Source organism: Carcharodon carcharias, chromosome 19 (assembly GCF_017639515.1).
Source record: "Carcharodon carcharias isolate sCarCar2 chromosome 19, sCarCar2.pri, whole genome shotgun sequence".
NCBI classification, from domain to species: domain Eukaryota; kingdom Metazoa; phylum Chordata; class Chondrichthyes; order Lamniformes; family Lamnidae; genus Carcharodon; species Carcharodon carcharias.
The window spans coordinates 111,001,699-111,022,685 of NC_054485.1; the positions used below are offsets into that span (position 1 = coordinate 111,001,699).

General features: G+C 45.8%; 1 protein-coding gene across 1 annotated transcript in view; it reads right to left on the reverse strand.

Annotated features, from left to right (window-relative positions):
* Positions 1–7,288: 7,288 nt before the first annotated feature.
* The window catches only part of LOC121291375 (suppressor APC domain-containing protein 2-like), a 79,202-nt gene continuing 65,503 nt past the window's right edge, over positions 7,289–20,987 (reverse strand). Inside the window, exons 3-6 of the mRNA XM_041212461.1 lie at positions 16,962–17,108; positions 12,979–13,080; positions 11,673–11,783; positions 7,289–7,819 (exon numbers count right to left, since the gene is read on the reverse strand). Of these exons, the coding sequence (XP_041068395.1) occupies positions 7,691–7,819; positions 11,673–11,783; positions 12,979–13,080; positions 16,962–17,108 (489 nt within the window). The 3' untranslated portion in view covers positions 7,289–7,690. The remainder of the gene's footprint in view (positions 7,820–11,672; positions 11,784–12,978; positions 13,081–16,961; positions 17,109–20,987) is intronic.

The window sequence follows — 20,987 nt, forward strand, 5'->3', positions numbered from 1 at the left end:
GGACTCTTAACTGCCCTCTGAAATGCCCTAGCAAGCCATTCAGCTCAAGGGCAATTAGGAGTGGGCAACAAATGCTGGCCTTGCCAGTGATGCCCACGTCCCATGAAAGAAAAAAGGAACAAATGGATGATATAAATGACTTCACCCCCACCATTTGGGTGAAGAGCAGGGGAGTTCTCTTATCCCCTCAACCAACATTATTAAAATAAAGATCAGTTCATCATCTGACTACAATTGGTGAAAGCTTTCTGTGAGCAAATTCGCAGCCACATTTCCTACATTACAATTCCTGCACTTCAAAAGTATTGTGTTCGCTGTCAAGCTTTGTCAGCCATCTTGAGACTGCGAAAGCCGCTATATAAATGCATATTCCATATTTCCTTTTCTTTTTGTATCTCCTTCTCTGGCTCTTTTCTTTAATTTTCTTGCAAATATTGGTCCTCGCTGTGCTCTGCAATCAGTCGTGGCCCCTGCAACTTAACCCTCCCCTGACCAAGGTGTGGGCAAATTGTGTGTGGTGCAGCTGGGGGTTAAGTGAAAAAGAGTGCAACCTGAGAAAGTTAAACAAGGACACTGAACAGGATAGTCAGACCAGGATGGATTTTCACCCTGGAGGTAGTTAGCTCACCGCACCCTCCTAGGGTAAAAGTGTCCGCAAAGGCGGTATTTTCATTCCGGGTGGGGTGAGGCAGGGAGGAGGGTGCTAGCTGGAATCCGGCCTGCAGTCCCCTGAAAGAGTTTGGAGGCGGCCATAGAGGCTGCCAAGTGCTGAGGTGGGCTGATTAAAATATTTAATATTTGGCCCTCACACACTCCCCATGCCCCACCCTTGCCAACTCATGCTCCTCTATACAACCATCTTGCTTCTCATACACCATTGCCAACTTATGCCCCTCTACCTACCCCCCCATGGCATCTCATATGCCCTACACCCACCCCAAATGCCCTTTCATACCCTCCATGCAAACTTCTGGCATTCCCATGCCCATTCATCTAGTATACACTCAGAACCAATGAATGCTCCAGGAACAATGGTACGTATGGAAAAGCTTTACGAAAACATTCATTCATTCATTCATTTTTCATAATTTCCTTAAAAATTCTGCTTTTGCTACAATCCTATAAAATGTCAATCACCCAGACCTTTACAGTGTCAATGCCAGAAACCAGAAGCACTTGACATCTCTCTGTTTTGTGCAAATAAACATTGTACATTTGACAAAATAGCTGAAAGAGAAAGAATTGTCAATCAAGAAATGATTTCCCTTGGGTGCAGTTGTTTCAACAGACTAATGGATGTCTGAGCTCTCAGCCAGCACCATTATGCATTTTTTAATAAAGTTATGAATGAATAAATGACTGTTTTGTTAAAGTGTTTCCACACACGCCATTGTTACTTCAGGGTCCATTCGTTCTGTACAGACCAACTACTGGGTGAATGGGCATAGAAGTGCCATAGGTTGCCAGGAAGGTTATGAGGGGCCGTTGGGGGTGGATGTAGGAACATTGGTTGGCAAGGAGGCATGGGTAAAACCTTTTGAACTTACCTTTCAAAAGCATCCCTCATCCAGATTATGGTTCATGACACTCCTGAGGGGCCGTGAACCCGAAGTCTTTGAAAAGCTGGCCCGACTCTACGACAATTGTGGGGTCTAGGAGATGCTTATCCCTGCAATGGAGCTAGCCAGGTTGAGAGTGTCGGATGTGGGCTCATGACATGTGCCAAACCACACCCTTATACAGCACTGATAAAAATTGGGGGCATCAGGAATGAGGCCCAGAATCCCAGAATCGCCACCTTTGAAGGGCCAGAAAAGATTTTGGCTCTGCAAAAATCAAGCTCATTAAGTATAAGGTTCTTGAGAAGAAACAGTAAGATTCAGTGAGAAGCAATCAGAATCAGAAATACCTGTGCAGTTAAAAGATGGATTCCTTTATTCTTTGTCTAGACTCCCTCTGCTGGTACATGTTTATGGTAGCCTTACATGGGAAGAATGGGCAATGTAATTTTCAATACACTACATTAGGAGAGCCACCTCTCAGACTAGTCAAGCATCAGCCTGACATACTCAAACATACGGAATCATATCCTGCAAGCAATGTCCCAGACACCACCCTCACCATCCCTGGGTGTGCCCTGTTCCTCCAGCAGGACAGACCCAGCAGAGGTGGTGGCACAGTGGTATAGAGTCAGGAGAGAGCTTGCCTGAGAATCCTCAACATTGATTCTGGACCCCATGAAATCTCATGGCATCAGGTCAAATATAGGCAAGGATTACCACGTATCGCCCTCCCTTAGCTGATGAATCAGTGCTCCTCCATGTTGAACACCACTTGGAAGAAGTACTGAGGGTGGCAAAGGAACAGAACGTACTTTGGATGGAGGAATTCAATGTTCATCACCAAGAGTGTCTCAGTAGCACCACCACAGACCGGCTGAGTCCTAAAGGACATAACTGCTAGGCTGGGTCTGTGGCATTTGGCGAGGGAACCTACAAGAGGGAAAAACATAATTGACCTGATCTTCACCAACCTTCCCCCCGCAGATGCATATGGCCATGACAGCATCAGTAAAAAAGACCACCACACAGTCCTTGTGGAGATGAAGTCCCATTGTCATAGTGAGGATCCCCCCATTGTGTTGTGTGGTGCTACCCCTGTGCTAAATGGGATAGGTTTACAACAGGTCTAGCAACTCAAGACTGGGCATCTATCAGGCGCTGTGGGCCATCAGCAGCAGCAGAATTGTACTCAACCATAAACTGTAACCTCTGGGCCCTGCATATCCCCCACTCTACCATTGCCATCAAGCTGAGGGATCAGCCCTGGTTCAATGAAGAGTGCAGGAGGGCATGCCAGGAGCAGCACCTGGCATACCTAAAAATGAGGAGTCAACCTGGTGAACCCACAATCCCACAACCAATGGATCAGATCTAAGCTCTGCAGTCCTGCCACACCCAGTCATGAATGGTGTTGGACAATGAAACAACTCACTGGAGGAGAAGGCTCCACAAATATCCCCATCCTCAATGATGGGGGAGCCTAGCAGAGCAAGGCAAAAAATAAGGCTGAAACATTTGCAAACATCTTCAGCCAGAAGTGTCTAGTGGATGATCCATCTCGGCCTCCTCCGGAGATACCCAACATCACAGATGCCATCTTCAGCCAATAAAATTCACTCCACGTGGCATCAAGAAATGGCTGAAGGCAATGGATACTGCAAAGGCTGTGGGCCCTGACAATATTCCAGCAATAGTACTGAAGACTTTTGCTCCAGAACTTGACCTGTCCCTAGCCAAGCTGCTCGAGTACAGCTACCACACTGACATCTACCCAGCAATGTGGTAAACTGCCTAGGTAGTCCTGTCCACTAAAAACAGGACAAATCCAACCCGGCCAATTACCACCCCATTAGCCTACTCTCGATCATTAATAAAGTGATGGAGGGTATTGTCGACTGTGCTATCAAGTGCTATCACTTGCTTAGTAATAACCTGCTCACTGGCGCTCAGTCTGGGTTCCGCCAGGGCCAGTCAGTTCCTGACCTCATTACAGCCTTGGTTCAACCATGGACAAAAGAGCTGAACACAAGAGATTGGGTGAAAGTGACTGCACTTGACACTGAGGCAGCATTTTACCGAGTGTGGCATCAAGGGGCCTGCTGGTTGGAATCATACCCAGCACAAAGGAAGATGGGTGTGGTTGTTGGGGGTCAAGCATCTCAGCTCCAGGACATCACTGCAGGAGTTCCTCAGGGCAGTGTCCTCGGCCCAACCATCTTCAGCTGCTTCATCAATGACCTTCCCTCCATCATAACGTCAGAAGTGGGGATGATGATTGCACAATGTTCAGCACCATTCATGACTCCTCAGATACTGAAGCAGTCCACGTCCAAATGCAGCAAGACCTGGACAATATCCAGGCTTGGGCTGACAGGTGGTAAGTAACATTCACACCACATATCTGCCAGGCAATGGCCATTTCCAACATAGGAGTATCTAATCATCTCCCCATGACATTCAATGGCATTACCATTACAGAATCCTCTGCAATCAACATCCTGGGGGTTACCATTGACCAGAACTGGACCAGCCATATAAATACTGTGGCTACAAGAACTGGTCAGAGGCTAGGAATCCTGTGGCAAGTAATTCATCTCCTGACTGTCCACTGTCTACAAGGAGCAAGACAGGAATGTGATGGAATACTCTCCACTTGCCTGGATGGGGGCAACTTCAGAACAGAGCAGTCCGCTTGATTGGCACCACATCCACAAACATTCACTCCCTCCACCACCGACGTACAGTAGCAGCAGTGTGTACCATCTACAAGATGCACTGCAGGAATTCACCAAGGTTCCTTCGACAGCACCTTCCAAACCCGCAACCACTACCATTTCGAAGGACGAGGGCAGCAGATAGATGGTAACACTACCACCTGGAAGTTCCCCTCCAAGCCACTTAACATCCTGACTTGGAAATATATTGTCGTTCCTTCACAGTCGCTGGGTCAAAACCCTGGAACTCCCTCCCGAACAGCACTGTGGGTGTACCTACAGCAGTCCAAGAAGGCAGCGCACCACCACCATCTGAAGGGCAATTGGAGATGGGTAATAAATGATGGTCCAGCAAGCGATGCCCACATCCCATGAATTAATTTTTTAAAACCCATTAAATTGTATTTTTCTCTCTCTCTGTATCTTTGTTGCATCCATAGTCTCATGTGCCTTCTAGACCAAGGAGAAGTGCCTGGTTAATTCAGCCCACACGCCTCCTGCTGTGCTGTTTGCATAAACTCACCAGGGAGAGCAAGTGAGTATATCAGGGAAATTCTCCTTCTAATTTATTCCACTGCATCGCCCAATCCCAGATGGGGAAAGGACAGTGTCTAATCCAGTATCCCACCTGGTCCCAGAGGGGGAAAGGACAGTGTCTGACCCACTGTCTCACCCAATCCCAGAGGGGGAAGTGCCTGCTCCATTTCCCAATCAGTCCCAGAGGTGACAAGGACAATACCTAACCTAGTGTATTAACCACTCAGTCCCCCTTGCACATTCACAAATGAACTGGGCCTCAGTTCGTAAACAGTTTATCTATTACCAAGGTGAGTAGAGTACCGTTGGTGACTCTATTGCTGCAGACCCAGCACTGTTCTGATAAGCTTATTTTCTCACTGAAATAGAGAGAAAATAAGGTTCCCCCTTCCGTGCTCTGACCTGCTGGTTGTCTGCTTGTTGCATTGCGCCATTGTGTCGGCTCACAGAATGGTGATCAGTGCACAATGTGCTTGCCGACTTCTGTTGGACGTATTGCTAGAGGTTTCATCACTTGACCGGCCACCCCCCACCACCCCAATTCCCCTGCCATTGTACCCCGACATGACCATCCTCATCATTCTGCCATTTCCACCCCCTCATCCAATTTTAAAGTGAGCAGAATCTTCATTGAACACTTGGGTGATCCTAGGCTGCCAGTCCAATGGCCTTTTTCCCTTAATTCCAGTACTTATCAGATTTATAAGCAAAAGAAAAAACACTGTTTGAATGTAAAACCAAAGGTATTGAAATCATGCCAGTGGTGCTATGATTTGCATACAATCCCACATTGCACTTTGTTTAAGAGTGGCTTGGGAGCACAGAGCTTGAATGGTATTGAAAAGAGAGACATGTTGCTGGCATTTTTCATCTTGCACTCACCAGGACAAACACAAGAATGTCAACTTTCAAACCAACTTTCAAAAAGGGGTTTGATTGGTTGGCAGATTGATTCTGATTGGCTGTGGCATTGCCATGGAGAACAGAATGCTGCCATCAGTTCGAAATGACCTTCTGCCTGCCACACAACTGAGCAACATTGTGTATGTATTTAAGTGCTGATGCGATGTCAGGTACTGAGACCTTACATCACAATGATTGGCTGATCGAATCAAATGACATGATCCATCAGTTGTTCATACTGGGCGGAGTATAGACCGTACTCAACCAGCCCAGTGTTTGCAAAAACCCAAAGCAAAACAGCTACTTTTAGATGTGATCCACGATTGGACGGCACTTGCTGAACAATCCTGAATGCACTAATAGCTATGTTAACAGCCAATTTAAGATAATCAGTTCAGCTCATAACGTGGCTCATTTACACTTGCTAGAAGGACATACATTCATACGCAGGGACCCATTCTCTGCAAACAAAAGGAATATGTTCAAGCCTTTTTTGAATTACCAATGAGGCTGGGGAACCTATGTTCCTGTTGCTTTCTCCGTGGCAATACCTCAGCCAATCAGAGTCTACTTTCCAATCAATGAGGACCTTTTTCTCCTGTGGTAAAAGCTGCTGAGATCATTTGAAATTTGGCGTTCTTGCTTTTGTCCTGACGAGTGTGAGACAAAAGAAACTTCAGCAACATATCTCCCATATTATGAAAGAAGTGAGTTAGTGACTGCAAAGATTCAGTTCCCACCCCAGAGATTTGAGGTTATATCCCGGGTAGACACTCCCAATGCCAGTATTGCAACTTCAGAGGCGCCATCTTTCAGGTGAGGCATTAAACCGAGGCTCTGTCTGCCATCTCCAGTGGATATGGAAGACCCTACAGCACTAGTTCGAAATTATCCTTCAAATATCATCATAAATAGAAACAGATTATGTGGTCATTATCTCATTGCTGTTTGTGGAAGCTTGCTGGGCGCAAGTTAGCTGCCGCATTTTCCACATTACAACGGTGACTGCACTGCACAAAAAATATTCCATTGGGTGTGAAGGGAATGTCCTAAGAATTGCAAGTGAAATGCAAGTCTTCCTAACTTCTTATTGAAACTATGGTTTCATGCTGGTATGTTTGTCCAAAGTTAATAACGCAAAAAGAAATGTAAATAATTTCTCTCAGAGTGCAAATAAATTTGAAAAAAATAAAATCTTTTTGAAGCTCCTATGATTTTTCACTCCATTTTCTCCAGCACTGTAGTGGAGGGTTAATCTTCATTCCCTGGAGACTGTGGCCACTCTGGAGGGTTGATAAACATACTGCGAGATGGGTTTTTTATATTGTCATTGATTCCAGTATTTTCCACATCAGCCGCATTTTGTTTTGGGAACAGCTTCGATTAGCCAACTCCTCCCTCCTAAGTTAGGAGTGGTCTGCTCCCCAGCATGATCCACCTCTCACACACCTGTGCGCACGGGGAAGGGGGTGGGGGGTGGGGGTGGGGGGATTCCCCCCTAGGGTCAAAGGTCAGATATGAAAAAGGCCAGACACATGCATATTGACAATAATTTATATAAATACAGAAATAAATAGATCGGCGTCCTGATTAAACAAAAAAGAGTTATTGCATATAAGCTGGACCTGGCCTGACCTTTCAAAGGTCAAAGTTGAGAAGCAATGTCAAAGGTCCATTTTTTAAATCAGATCCCTGTAAAAGAAGAATATTGCTTGAGCTCATCCCAACGGTTCGGTGCTTGCTTGCGGTCCCATATTTTGCTCAATTTCCTCATTCCAAATGGGGTAGAACTGAGCAAACTTCCATCCAATCTCCAGAACCGTGGAATGCTGGAATGTCGAAGCGCTGTCCTATTTGTGACCGGGAACAAGGCTTGCGTGATCTTGTCTGCAGGAGGTCCGGGGCAAAGGAAGTCTTTATAAAGCCTCTGTTCTTCCCCAGTAAAGAGCCAGGCAGTGACAGGACACCAGCAGGCTAGGTGATGCTCGGGTCCTTGGAGCTGGCATTCAGATGGCCTTGTTCTCGGGCCTCAATCAGCTGCTTGATCAGAGAAGTCTTCTCCTGCTCTAAGATGGTGATGCGTTCACTCTTCATGGACAGCTCCTGTTGGGAAGACATGAATGAGGTTGAAATCCATGCTGTTTTGCGTAAAACAGTGAGAGAGATGCTTGGCTAACCAGTTGGAACCTCTCTCTCACTTGCTACAGTCAGAGAAGTTTACGAGGGTGCCCATCTGGGTTCAGTAGGTTATTCTCTCATCTCTAAGCCAGAAGGCTGTGGCCTTAAGCCTCCACTCCAAAAACTCAGAATCATAGCATGGTTACAGCATGAAAGCCGGCCATTCGGCTCAGCATGTCTGTGCTAGCTCTCTGCAAGAAACTCACGTAGTCTCAATCACTCATCTTGTCCCCATAGCCCTGCAAATGTATTCCAGGCTAACTCCTCCAGTGGAGCACTGAAGGAGTGTTGTGCCATTAGAGGCCTTTTGAATGAGACCAAGGCCCCTTCTGCCCTCTCGGGGTGGCCACTATTTCAAAAGAGGAACAGCGGAGACAGGGGATGGGGGTTGGGGAGTGGGGCTGGATGGGGGGAGGTAAGGTGGGTAGGGGTGCCGGGGTGGCACTCACCCTGGTCAGACAAATTTAGACAAATTGCGAGATGAGTATTTTCACTGCTCCCAGGCAATCAAATGGCCTTAGTTGCAGGAACAGGGCAATCTGCCGCATTGCCTGGCTGGTTAGGAACTGGAGGCCCAGCCCCTCCAACAGGCCACTGAGCTAAAAACCATTGGGACCAGAGTCTGTGGTTGAGCGGATCCCCTTCGGCTGCCTGGGTGCTAGAGCTGTGGAATTCCCTCCCTAAATCTCTCTGTCTGTCTACTTTACATGTGAACACAGGAGCAGGACTAGGCCTCTCGGCCCCTCGAGCCTGCTCCACCATTCAGTAAGATCATGGCTGATCTGATTGTAACCTCAATCCCACATTCCTGCCAACCCCTGGTAACCTTTCACCCCCTTGTTAATCAAGAATCTATCTAGCTGTGCCTTAAAAATATTCAAAGACTCTGCTTCCACTGCCTTTTGAGGAAGAGTTCCAAAGACTCACAACCCTCTGAGTGGAAAAAATTCTCCTTATCTCTGTGTTAAATGGGTGGCCCCTTATTTTTAAACAGTGACCCCAAGTTCTAGATTCTGCCACAAGTGGAAACATCCTCTCCACATCCACCCTGTCACGACCCCTCAGAATCTTAAAGGTTTCAACTAAGTCACCTCTTACTCTTCTAAATTCCGGTGGGTACAAGCCTAACATGTCCAACCTTTCCTCATAAGACAACCAGTCCATTTCTGGAATTGGTCTAATAAACCTTCTCTGAACTGCTTCTACCACATTTACATCTTTCCTTAAATAAGGAGACAAATACATGTACAAATTACCCAGCTGTGGTCTCATTGGTACCCTGTACAACTGAAGAATAACTTCCCTACTTTTATAATCAATTCCCCTCACAATAAATGATAGCATTCTATTAGCTTTCCCAATTACCTGCTTTAGCTGCATAGTAGCCTTTTGTGATTCATGTACCAGGACACCCAGATCCCTCTGAATCTCAGAGATCTACAATCTTTCACAATTTACATAATATGCTTTTTTTTTATTCTTCCTGCCAAAATGGACAATTTCACATTTACCCATATTATACTCCATTTGCCAGGTCTTTATCCTCTCATTTAACCTATCTATGACCATTTGCAGCCTCCTTATATCCTCTTCACAACTTACTTTCCTACTACCTTTGTGTTGTCAGCAAATTTAGGAACCATACCTTTGGTCCCTTCATTCAAGTCATTTATATAAATTGCAAAATGTTTTGGCCCCAGCGCTGATCCCTGTGCATCACCACCCATCACATCCTGCCAACAAGGAAAAGACCCCTTTATGCCAACCCCCTGCTTCCAATCTTCAAGTGCCCTGCTGTAGCATCTTTAATAAAAGCTTCTAACATTTTCCCTATGACAGATGTTAAGCTAACTGGCCAGTAGTTTTCTGCTTTCTGTCTCCCTCCCTTTTTAAATAAAGAAGTTACATTTGTTATTTTCCAATCTTATGGAACATCCCTGGATCAAGGGACCTTTGGAAAATTAAAACCAATGCATCAACTATCTCACTTCTTTCAGGTCCCTAGGATGAAGTCCATCAGGGTCCAGGGATTTGTCAGACACAGCTCCAAATACCGGTCTCCTGGTGACTGTAATTTTCCTGAGCTTCTCCGTCCCTTCCATTTTCTGATCTAGAGCTATTTCTGGGATGTTACTTGTATCCTCTAAAGTGAAGACCAATGCAAAATAACTGATCATTTCATCTGCCATCTCCTTTCTTTCCATTATTAATTCACACTTGCTACAGGACCAACACTCACTTTGTTAACTCTATCATTATTTAAATACCTATAGAAACTATCACCATCTGTCTTTATATTTCTAGCTAGCTTTCTCTTGCACTATAAGTTTCACTCCTTATTAATCTTTTTGTCATACTTTTCTGTTCTTTATATTCTGTCCAATCTCCTGACCTTTCACCCGTCTATGCGCAATTATATGCTTTTTCTTTAAGTTGATACTGGCTGCAACCTTTTTAGTTAACCACAGATGGTGGGCCTTCCCTTTGGAATTGTTCTTTCTCATTGGAATGTATCTATTTTGTGTACTCTGAAATATCCCTTTAAATGTCTGCCACTCTCAACTGATCTATCCCTTAATTTCATTTGCCAGTTCACTTTAACTAGCTCTGCTTTCATGCCCTCATGGTTGCCCTTTTTTAAGTTTAAAATACTAGTCTTAGACCCACTCTTTCCCCCCTCAAACTGTATGTAAAATTCAATTATATCATAATCACTGCTACCTAGGGGGTGCCTTCACTATGAGGTTATTAATTAACCTTATCTCATTGCACAATACCAGATCTAGTACAGCCTGCTCTCTGGTTCGCTCTAGAACATGCTGTTCTAAGAAACTATCCTGAAAACATTCTATGAACTCGTCATCTAGGCTACCTTTGTCCATCTGATTTTTCCAGTCTATATGTAGATTAAATCCTCCATGTTTATCACTGTACCCTTCTGACAAGCTCCCATTATCTCTTCCTTTATAACTCAATGCTACCGTGCAGTTCAATTAGGGGGCCTGTACACCACTCCCACAAGTGACTTCTTGCTTGCCTTTCTCACCTCAACCCAAACCGTTTCTACATCCTGGTTTCCTGAACTTAGGCCATCCCTCCCTAACATGCTAATACCATCATCAATTAACAGAGCCACCCCTCCACCTTTTCCTAAATTCATGTCCTTCCTAAATGTCACGTACCCTTTATTATTCAGGTCCATCCTATAGCCAAGCCTCTGTAATGACTATCAAATCATACTTATTTATTTCTATTAGCACTATCAGTTCATCTGTTTTGTTTCAAATGTTGTGTGCATTCAAATACAGGGCCTCCTTAAAACCTAAAACCTTAGCCTTCTAGCTAGAGGAAAGAGTCACACACAGAGTGTCTGTCCTTATCAGGGTGTCAGCATCATAATTAGGCTTTCAGTCACCCATCCTAATATCACCTTATGTGGCCCAGGTCTAAAATTTGCTCCTGTGAAACACCTTGTGACTTATTACTAATCCAAAGGTGCTACATAAATGCAAGTTGTTGTTGTTGTAGTTGCCTCAAGACACTTGCATGGCTCAGCAGGTTCCACTTTAACCTCTGAGACAGATGGTTGTGAGTTCAAGCCCCACTCTAGAGCATTGAGCTCAAAAGGTTGTTGCTGTTGTTGAATGCTGTACAACCCAACCTCCTTTCACAGAAGTATGAACAGTCAAGGGTTCTGGCTTGCTTTATTCACCGCCTCTCTTCCGATCCCATCCTCAAATACCAGGGGTGCATCTCATTAAACACCAGTGGAACGTACCTTGGTTAACAGATGGTTCTGTTCTTTCAACGAGCTGATTGGCTGCCTTTGGAACCCCATCACCTTCAGGGGGGATCCAAAGCCATTGGTGTGGTGGTGAACGAATGGCAGCTGCAAACAAAAAAAAAGTGTGGAGGGTCAAGGGGTTAGAGGCCAGGGGGCAAAGACCAGAACACAAACCACAGCCTTGCTTCAGGGCCATTCCTGGGAATGTGCCACCCTCAGAGATCTGATGGGAATCGTGATCTTGGGAATTCACTGGGAATGGCCATTGCTGGCTAGGCCAGTACTTATTGCCCATTCCTAATTACCCTTGAGAAGATACAACTGAATGGCTGGCTCAGCCATTTCAGAGGGCAGTTAAGAGTCAACCACATTGCTGTGGGTCTGGAGTCACAAGTAGGACAGACTGGGATCGAGTTGAGAGATTGACTGGGTCGGTACACCTGTCACATCTGTATCGCAGGCATCCTAAAGGACAACTAGGTTCAATTAATTGTTGGAATTCTCTTCCCCAGAGATCAATGGAAGCTGGGTCATTGAACTTATTCAAGGCAGAGTTTAGTCAGATTTTGGATTGACAAAGGAGTCAAGGGTTATAGAGGGCAGGGAAGTGGAGTTAAGGTCACAGTCAGATCAGCCGCAATCTTATTGAATGGTGAAGGTGGCTTGATGGGCTGAATGGCCTACTCCTGCTCCTATTTTGTATCAGCCCAGGAAGGACAGAAACTCCCTGTGGAGCAGAAATGGGAAGATTTCCACCCCTAAAGGGCATCAGTGAACCAGATGGGTTTTTACAACAATCCAATGTTTTGATGATCCCCATTAATGATGTTAGCTTATTTTAAATTCCAGATCTATACAATTAACTGAATTTAAATTCCCCAACTGCCACAGTGGGATTTGAACTCATTGCTCCAGATCAGGCCTCTGGTTGAACAGTTCAGTAACGTAACCATTAAATTACCATAGCCAATTGTAAATACTGTGAGGGGTTGGCAGAGATGTCTCACCACCAACACCACATCCCACTCCCCCAGGTCTGTACAACGGGCCTGGTTCTCTCCCTCTCCTCCGACTACCAGTTGTGCGCTTTGAGGGTGAGGCGGTGGAGGGGTCTCTTCTCTCTTCCAGTTGGCACCATAAGGTTAAAGCTGCTCTTTCAACACCGCTACCCCTACAAACCACATCCACCACCCCTAAACCCCCCAACACCCCCCCAGCCCCCGGGCCATAGCTGTGCGCAACCCGGTGGAGGTTGGGCCCTCTTGACCGGCCATGCCGACCATTCTTCACAGAGACGAACCTTTCCGGAGGAGGAAATGAGGTCGCTGAGGCAGCAGTTCACTTCCTGGATCTTAGCCAATAGAAGGTAGGCTCGATTCTGGTGCGGATCAGTGAAGTAATCCTGGAACAAGAGGATAAGCTCGTCAGAAAAACAAACTGGGGGTACGATGAGGGGGGTGTGGGGGTGGGAGTGCACGTTGGCGGGGGAACAAAATGCTCACAGGGAAAAATCTCACCCTCATCTCCCCTACAGCTCGGGACTAGGATTTGTGCTGTGGCTCACACCCCTTGCACAACATTGCAGGGGCTGTTCTAATGGAACTGTTCCAATTGGGTGTGGGTGGAATTCGAGTTGTTGGCTTCTCCAATGTCTTAGATTGAACTCTTTCTCCCAGGCGTATATGCCTCTGACACATTTAGCAAGCTGGATTGTAGAAACATACAGGCATGACCTTGTATCCAGTGATACTATGGTCATGATAGGGGGGAGAGAGAGAGACGCAGAGAGGTTTAGGGAGGGAACTCTGAGTCTTAGGGCCCAAGCAGCTGAGGGAATGACCACCAATAGGGGAGTGATTAAAATAACGGATGCATAAGAGGCCAAATTGGAGGAACGCCAAGACCTTGGAGGGTTGCAGGGCTGGAAGAGGTTATAGAGATAGGAAGGGGCTGAGGCAATGGAGGGATTTGAAAACAAGGATAAGAATTTTAAAATCTTATCATACGTAGACAAAGTTTATCCAGAACCTTAAGGAGAGACCGTTAACATTCTCAAACTGGGCTGACGAAATCAATGAATGATCAAACCTGCAACTCGTTTTCATATTATGACATCATAAGGTGCTGAATGTGACATCACAAGATCATTAATGTGGCATCATAAGCTCCTTGTGACATCATTAGGTAATTATGATGTCATAAGGTAGTTAATTTGACACCATAATGCCTGGCATCATAATGTTACATTTACTAGCCTAATACCAGCAATGGACTGGTTGTCTTATGAGGAAAGGTTGGACAGGTTAGGCTTGTATCCAGTGGAATTTAGAAGAGTAAGAGGCGGCTTAATTGAAGCCTTTAAGATCCTGAGGAGTCTTGACAGGGTGGATGTGGATAGGATGTTTCCTCTTGGGGGAGAATCTAGAATTAGGGGTCGCTGTTTAAAAATAGGGGGTCGCTCGTTTAAGACAGAGATTAGGAGAATTTTTTTCTCTCAGAGGGCTGTGAGTCTTTGGAACTCTCTTCCTCAAAAGGCAGTGGAAGCAGAGTCTTTGAATATTTTTAAGGCAGAGCTAGATAGAGTCTTGATTAACAAGTGAGTGAAAGGTTATCAAGGGTAGGCAGGAATGTGGGGCTGAGGTTGCATTCAGATCAGCCATGATCTTATTGAATGGTGGAGCAGGCCTGAGGGGCTAAGTGGCCTACTCCTGCTCCGAATTCATATGTCCATATGCCCGTATGTTGCTGAAGCTTTTTGTCTTGCACACATGACGACAAACGCAAGAATAGCAAATTTCAAACAATCACAAAAATTTATACTACAGATAAAGGGCACTGATTGCTTGGGATGTTTGGCTACAGTTGTATGGGGCCTTGGTGAGACCACACCTAGAATACTATGTACAGTTTTGTTCTCCTTATTTAAGAAAGTACATAAATGCGTTAGAACCAGTTCTGAAAATGTTTACTTGACCGATTCCTGGGATGGATGTAGTTATCTTAAGAGTTAAGATAGGACAGGCTGGGCCTGTATCCAATGGAGTTTAGAAGAATGAGTGGTGATCTTATTGAAACACATAAGATCCTGAGGGGACTTGACAGGGTAAATGCTGAAATGATGTTTGCGCTTGAGAGAGACACAGGAACTAGGGGACACAGTTTAAAAATAAGGGGTCTCCTAATTAAGATGGAGATGAGGAGAATTTTTTTCTCTCAGAGGGTTGTGACTTTATGGAACTCCCTTCCCCGGAGAGTTGTGGAGGCTGGGTCATTGAATACTTTTAAGGCACAGGGAGATAGATTCTTGACCAACAAGGGATACAAATGTTATCAGTGGCAGGCTGGAATACGGAGTTGAGGACACAATCAGATCAGCCATGACCTTATAGAATGGCAGAGCAGGCTCGATGGGCTGAGTGGCCTACTCCTGCTCTTAATTCGTATATTGGCAAATTAACTCTGATCAGCCAAGGCATTGCCATGTGGAAAGCAAAAGAGAACTCTAAGCTCCCCAAGCTTCTGGGTACTTCAAAGAAAAGGCACAAAGCTTGAACATATTCCTTTTGTTTACAGAGAATGGGTGTATGTGACTGTATGTCACTTCCAGCAAGCGTAAATGAGCCATGTTACAAGCTCGACTGATTATCTTAAGTTGTTTGTCAGTGTAACAATTAGTGCACTTAGGATTGTTCAGCAAGTGCTGCCCAATCACGGAATCACATCTAACAATAGACATTTTGTTTTGGGTTTTGCAAACACGTGCTGATTGAGTACAGTCTGTCTTCTGCCTATTACAAACAACGAAGGAATGTGCTATTTAATTGGTTCAGCCAAGCTAGAATTGACATCTATTTATACTCAGGGGCACTTCCATGCTAACAAAAGGAATATGTTCAAGCCTTGTCCCTTTTTTGAATTACCAGGGAGCTTGGGGAGCATGTTTCTCCCTTGCTTTCACCTTGGCAACGCCTCAGCCAAACAGAGTCGACTTCTCAACCAATCAACTTGTCAACCCTTATACCCCTGTAGTATTGTTGTGATCGTTTGATATTTGGTATTCTTGTGTTTGTCCTGATTGGTGCTAGACTAAAAGCTTCAGCAATCTGTCTCGCTTTTCAGCAATATTCTAATTCTGTTCTATCAAGTGACTGAATGTTATCATTATGACACCAACAGGCTGTTAACATAACATCATTGGGTCATTATTATGACACCATCAGGTTGTCAATCTTATATAATGCCTGAATTGACATGGTCACCCACATATGGTTGGAAATGAAATTGTGTGAGAAAAGGCACGGGGCCCTAACATGATTAGATATTCAGGCCCTTTCATAAAGTGGACAAGTAGGAAATGTTCAGCCACCCAGTGATACACTGAACTCAAATCCCAATCTCCTCACTGATACCGTGTCACTTTGTACAGTTCCCTTGGAAACAGTGTGAGATAGTGGAAGAACTCACAGGCAGTGGCTTAGTGGTATTGTCACTGGACTAGTATTCCAGAGACTCAGTGTAATGCTCTAGGGACTTGAGTTGGAATCCCATCACAGCAGATGGTTAAATTTGAATTCAATAAAAATCTGGAATTCAAAGCCTAATGATGACCATGAATCCATTGCTGATTGTTGTAAAAAACCCACCTGCTTCACGAATACCCTCCTTTAGGGAAGGAAATCTGCCATCCTTACCTGGTGTGGCCTGTGTGTGACTCCAGACCCACAGCAATGTGGCTGACACTTAAAAATGCCCTCTGAGTGAGGGTACTTAGGGATGGGCAAAAAAAATGCTGGCCTAGCCAGTGATGCCCGCATCCAATGAATAAAAAAAAAGGCTGATTACTGGTCTGACAGGCTGTGATGGGAACACTCCCCCCCAACTTTATACCGGGCATTAATAGTCATATAAGGTGAGGGCTCCGGTGGCCCATATGGTAGTGGTGGTGGGGTTGGGGAGGTAGGAATAGGAGGTAGCTACACCCACTGGACATTAGTATTGGATAGTAACCCGGAATTCAGAGCCAGAACCCGGGGCTCTATGCTCCAGGCTGATCTGACTCTGATTGGAGGATTGGAATGCAGCTGCAAGGCCATAGGCTGGCTCTGTTGATATTAAATGAAGCCAAGTAACTGGGTGCTGCATGAAATGGCAAAGAGGCAGAGTTGGGGTGGGGTGGGGCAGCGGTGGGGTGGGATGGGGGGTGGGGGGGTGACGGTGGGAGAGGGAGGAATTCTCTGCGCCCAGCAGTCAGGCAGCACTGGCTATGGCCACGTCAGAACTCACTTTGTTTCCGTAGCCCTGCCTGACATGCTTCTGCCTCTGGTGCACAGCGTGGATCTGCTGATGGTACCAGTCCCGTGCCCGCTCAACCACCTCCAGCCCATGCAAGAGGGCATCACGCTCACGCTCCAGCTCCTTCATCTGCTTCAACTGTGGAGAGACAAAGGGAGAGAAAAGCACTCCATGTGGCAGCTTGTTACAGCCAGGGCCATTTATTCATACTGCCCACCCACTCTGAGAATGTTAACAGTTCCTCCATTAGGCTCCAAATATACTTTGTCTAAATACAATCTAAAAAATTTCATCTTCCGTTGCCTCAGACCATGCACCCCCATCCCCACCCCCCCAATCCCAGTGCCTTCCTTATCTCTATAATCTCTCCCACCCCTGCAACCCTCTAAGATCATCTTCCAATCCTAGCCTTTATGCATCCTGGATTTTAACCATTCCACCACTGGTACCTTCAGCTGCCTGGAGTATAATCTCTGGAATGCCCTCCCTAAATCTTTCTGCCTCCCTCTCCCTCCTCCTTTAAGATGCTAATACTTCCTGATGTGTGGTGCAGGTATGGAGCGATAATGCACATGAAGAAAACCACAGCACTAACCAGGAATGTGCCAGCCATTGCACAATATATAGTTTTACCAGGAAGAGTTGCTTTCCATAAAACCAGCTCCTGCTTGCAAAAGTAGAGCTTTTTTTCTTTGCATTTGTGATTGAAGTGACTCCTACCAGCTGAATGAGTCATCTGGAAAGAACTTGTACTTTATCGCACCAGTGTACAACCTCCGAACATCCTAAACAGGCCAGAGATTGCTTTTTGATATGTAGTCACTGTTGCACTGTGGAAAACATGGCAGCCAAATTGCACACAGCCACATATTACCAGATCATTTGTTTCCAGGCGTTATTTGAGGAGTAAGTATTGACCAGGATACCAGGGAGAACTCCCCTGTTTTTTGTCAATCCTTAATACCTACCTGAGAGACCAGATGGGGATTGAGTTGTTTTTATTTTTTTGCGGAATGTGGAGCTCACTAGCTGGGCCGGCATTTATTGAGCATCCCAATTTGCCCTTGAGAAGGTGGTGGTGAGCCGCCTTCTTGAACCGTTGCAGTCCATGTGGTGTAGGTACACCCACAGTGCTGTTAGGGAGGGAGTTCCAGGATTTTGACCCAGCAACAGTGAAGGAACAGCGATATATTTCCAAGTCAGGATAGTGAGTGGCTTGGAGGGGAACTTCCAGGTGGTGGTGTTCCCATCTATCTGCTACCCTTGTCCTTCTAGATTGTAGTGGTTGTGGGTTAGGAAGATGCTGCTGAAGGAACCTTGATGAATTCCTGCAGTGGATCCCATAGATGTTACACACTGCTGGAGGGAGCGAATGTTTGTAGATGGGGTGCCAATCAGGCGCCGTGCTTTGTCCTGAATGGTGTCAAGCTTCTTGAGTGTTGTGGGAGCTGCACTCAACCAGGAAAGTGGGGAGTATTCCTTCACACTCCTGACTTGTGCTTTGTAGATGGTGGACAGGCTTTGGGGAGTCAGGAGGTGAGTTACTTGCCGCAGGATTCCCAGCTCTTGTAGCCACAGTATTTATATGGCTAGTCCAGTTCAGTTTCTGGTCAATGCCCCCAGGATGTTGATGGTTGGGGATTCAGTGATGGTAATGCCATTGAATGACAAGGTTCGATGCTTAAATTATCTCTTGTTGTAGATGGTCACTGCCTGAAATTTGTATGGTGCGAATGTTACTTACCACTTGTCAACCTGTCTAGGTCTTGCTGCATATACACAAGGACTGCTTCAGTATCTGGGGAGTTGTGAATGTTACAGAATATGCCATGATGGTCAGCGAACATCCCCACTTCTGACCTTGTATGGACTAAAGGTCATTGATGAAGCAGCTGAAGATGGTTGGGCTGAGGACACTACCCTGAGGAACAACTGCAGTGATGCCATGGAACTGAGATAATTGATCTTTCAAAGCCACAGCCATCTTCTTGTGCGCTAGGCAAGACTCCAAACAGTGGAGGGTCTGATTCTCACTGAATCCAATTTTCCCAAGGTTTTTTGATGCCATACCCAGACAACTGCTGCCTTGATGTCAAGGACAGTCACTCAAACCTCATCCCTTGAGTTCAGCTCTTTTGTCCTTCTTTGCACCAAGGCTGTAATGAGGTCAGGAGCTAATTGTCCTTGCGGAACTCAAACAAAATGTCAGTGAGCAGGTTATTGCTGAGTAATTGCCTCTTGATAGCACTGTCTACAACACCTTCCGTCACTTTACTGATGATGGAGAGTAGACTGATCGGGCAGTAATTGGCAAGATTGGATTTGTCCTGCTTTTTGTGTACAGGACACACCTGGGCAATTTTCCACATTGCTGCTCAGATGACAGTAGTATACTGGAACAGCTCGGCTAGGGGTGCGGCTAGTGGCGGAACACAAGTCTTCAGTACTAATGCCAGGAATGTTGTCAAGGCCCGTAGCATTTGCAGTGTCCAGTGCCATTAACCATTTCTTGGTGTCATGTGGGGTGAATCTCATTCACAAGATAGCACATTCAACAGCATGGATTTAGTTCTCAGATTGTTGGAGTGGGAGTTGAACCCCTGGTTTTCTGATCCAGAGGGGAAAGTGCCACCCAATGAGCTATAACTGACATCTTGATGCAGCCACAAGGAATTAATGTTGGGATGTTGATGAGGAGCAATAGTAGTAGCTGACATGGGTCATTATACCAGCTGAGGGAGAGCACGGTCCATCTCCCTGAACCTGCCCTTTGGATACATGATTCAGCTGGCATTCTTGAAGTGGAGCTTTGGGACCCTACTGGTCATCTGGCTCCAGCTACCTCACCATAGAGAAGTCCTTGAGTATACGACCATCTTCATCCTGATCTGATGTGCTCCTTCCGTGACAGCACCACCTGGTCCTCCTAAGTCGGCCTCTGTTTGATGAGTGCTAACACACTTTGGAGCCCTGAGTTTGAGGGGACTGCCGCGATCCTGATTTTGTCCTGTTAGGATATACCGCAGGCAGCAAAGATGGATATTGTTGAGCTTCTTTTGCTAGTGGCTGTAAGTTGTCCATCCAGCAAGGTGCTGAGTACACAGGCCTTATAGACCTTAGGTCACCATGCAACCGTGAGTTTGCTAACCACTTCTAATGGGGTGCTATTTAGTGATCGGGGGTGGGGGCAGAGATGCAACACCTTGTCCCGTGGCCATGGTTTTCTTGAGGCTGATGGGAGACACGGTCCATGAGTCCTTGTGGCTGAGTTTCTGTGTGGGGGTGACTAGCGCAGCATCGTCAGCTTAGAGGAGTTCACTGATCAGGACGCATTGTGTTTTTATCTTCACTTTCAGTCTGGACGGATTATAGTAGAGCTTGCCATCTGATCCAGTGTGCAAATGGACTCCTTCCATACCTGCAGGGAAGGCAAAGGTCAGGAGCACAGAGAAGAAGATGCCAAGCAGAGTGGGGACTAGGACACGACGCTGTTTCACTCCATTCTTCACTCAAACTGTCGGAAGTGGAGCCATCGAACTGTACAGTGCGGTGCTACCATGGAAAGAGCAGATCAGACGGAAGAGCTTTGGTGGGCAGCCAATTTTCCCCAAAATCTTGTCGAATTCTGCTCTGTTGATAGTGTTGACTGCCTTATTGAGATCTACGAAATAGTTATACCCTGTTCACTGCATTTCTCTTGTAGTCGGTGTATGGAGAAGGTGGTGTCCACTGTAGATCTGCTGGCACAGAAGCTGTTCCTGTAACTGCAGTATAATCTGAGCCTCCAGAGAGCAGCAGCCTTGCACACGGAAAGAAGCTTTGTTCATTGTTTGTGAATGTGATGATCATTAACTGAGAGTTTCTTTGTGTTTCAGTCTGATTCACTACTTATTCAGTTCTGAATGCTGTTCCTGCTTCAATTCAGGTTCAATTGAAGTCAAACCTGCTGAATGGGTCAGAATTTCCTCTTCAGTGCTCAGATAGAGTTTTGTTATGTCAGTGACTAGGTTTCATTGG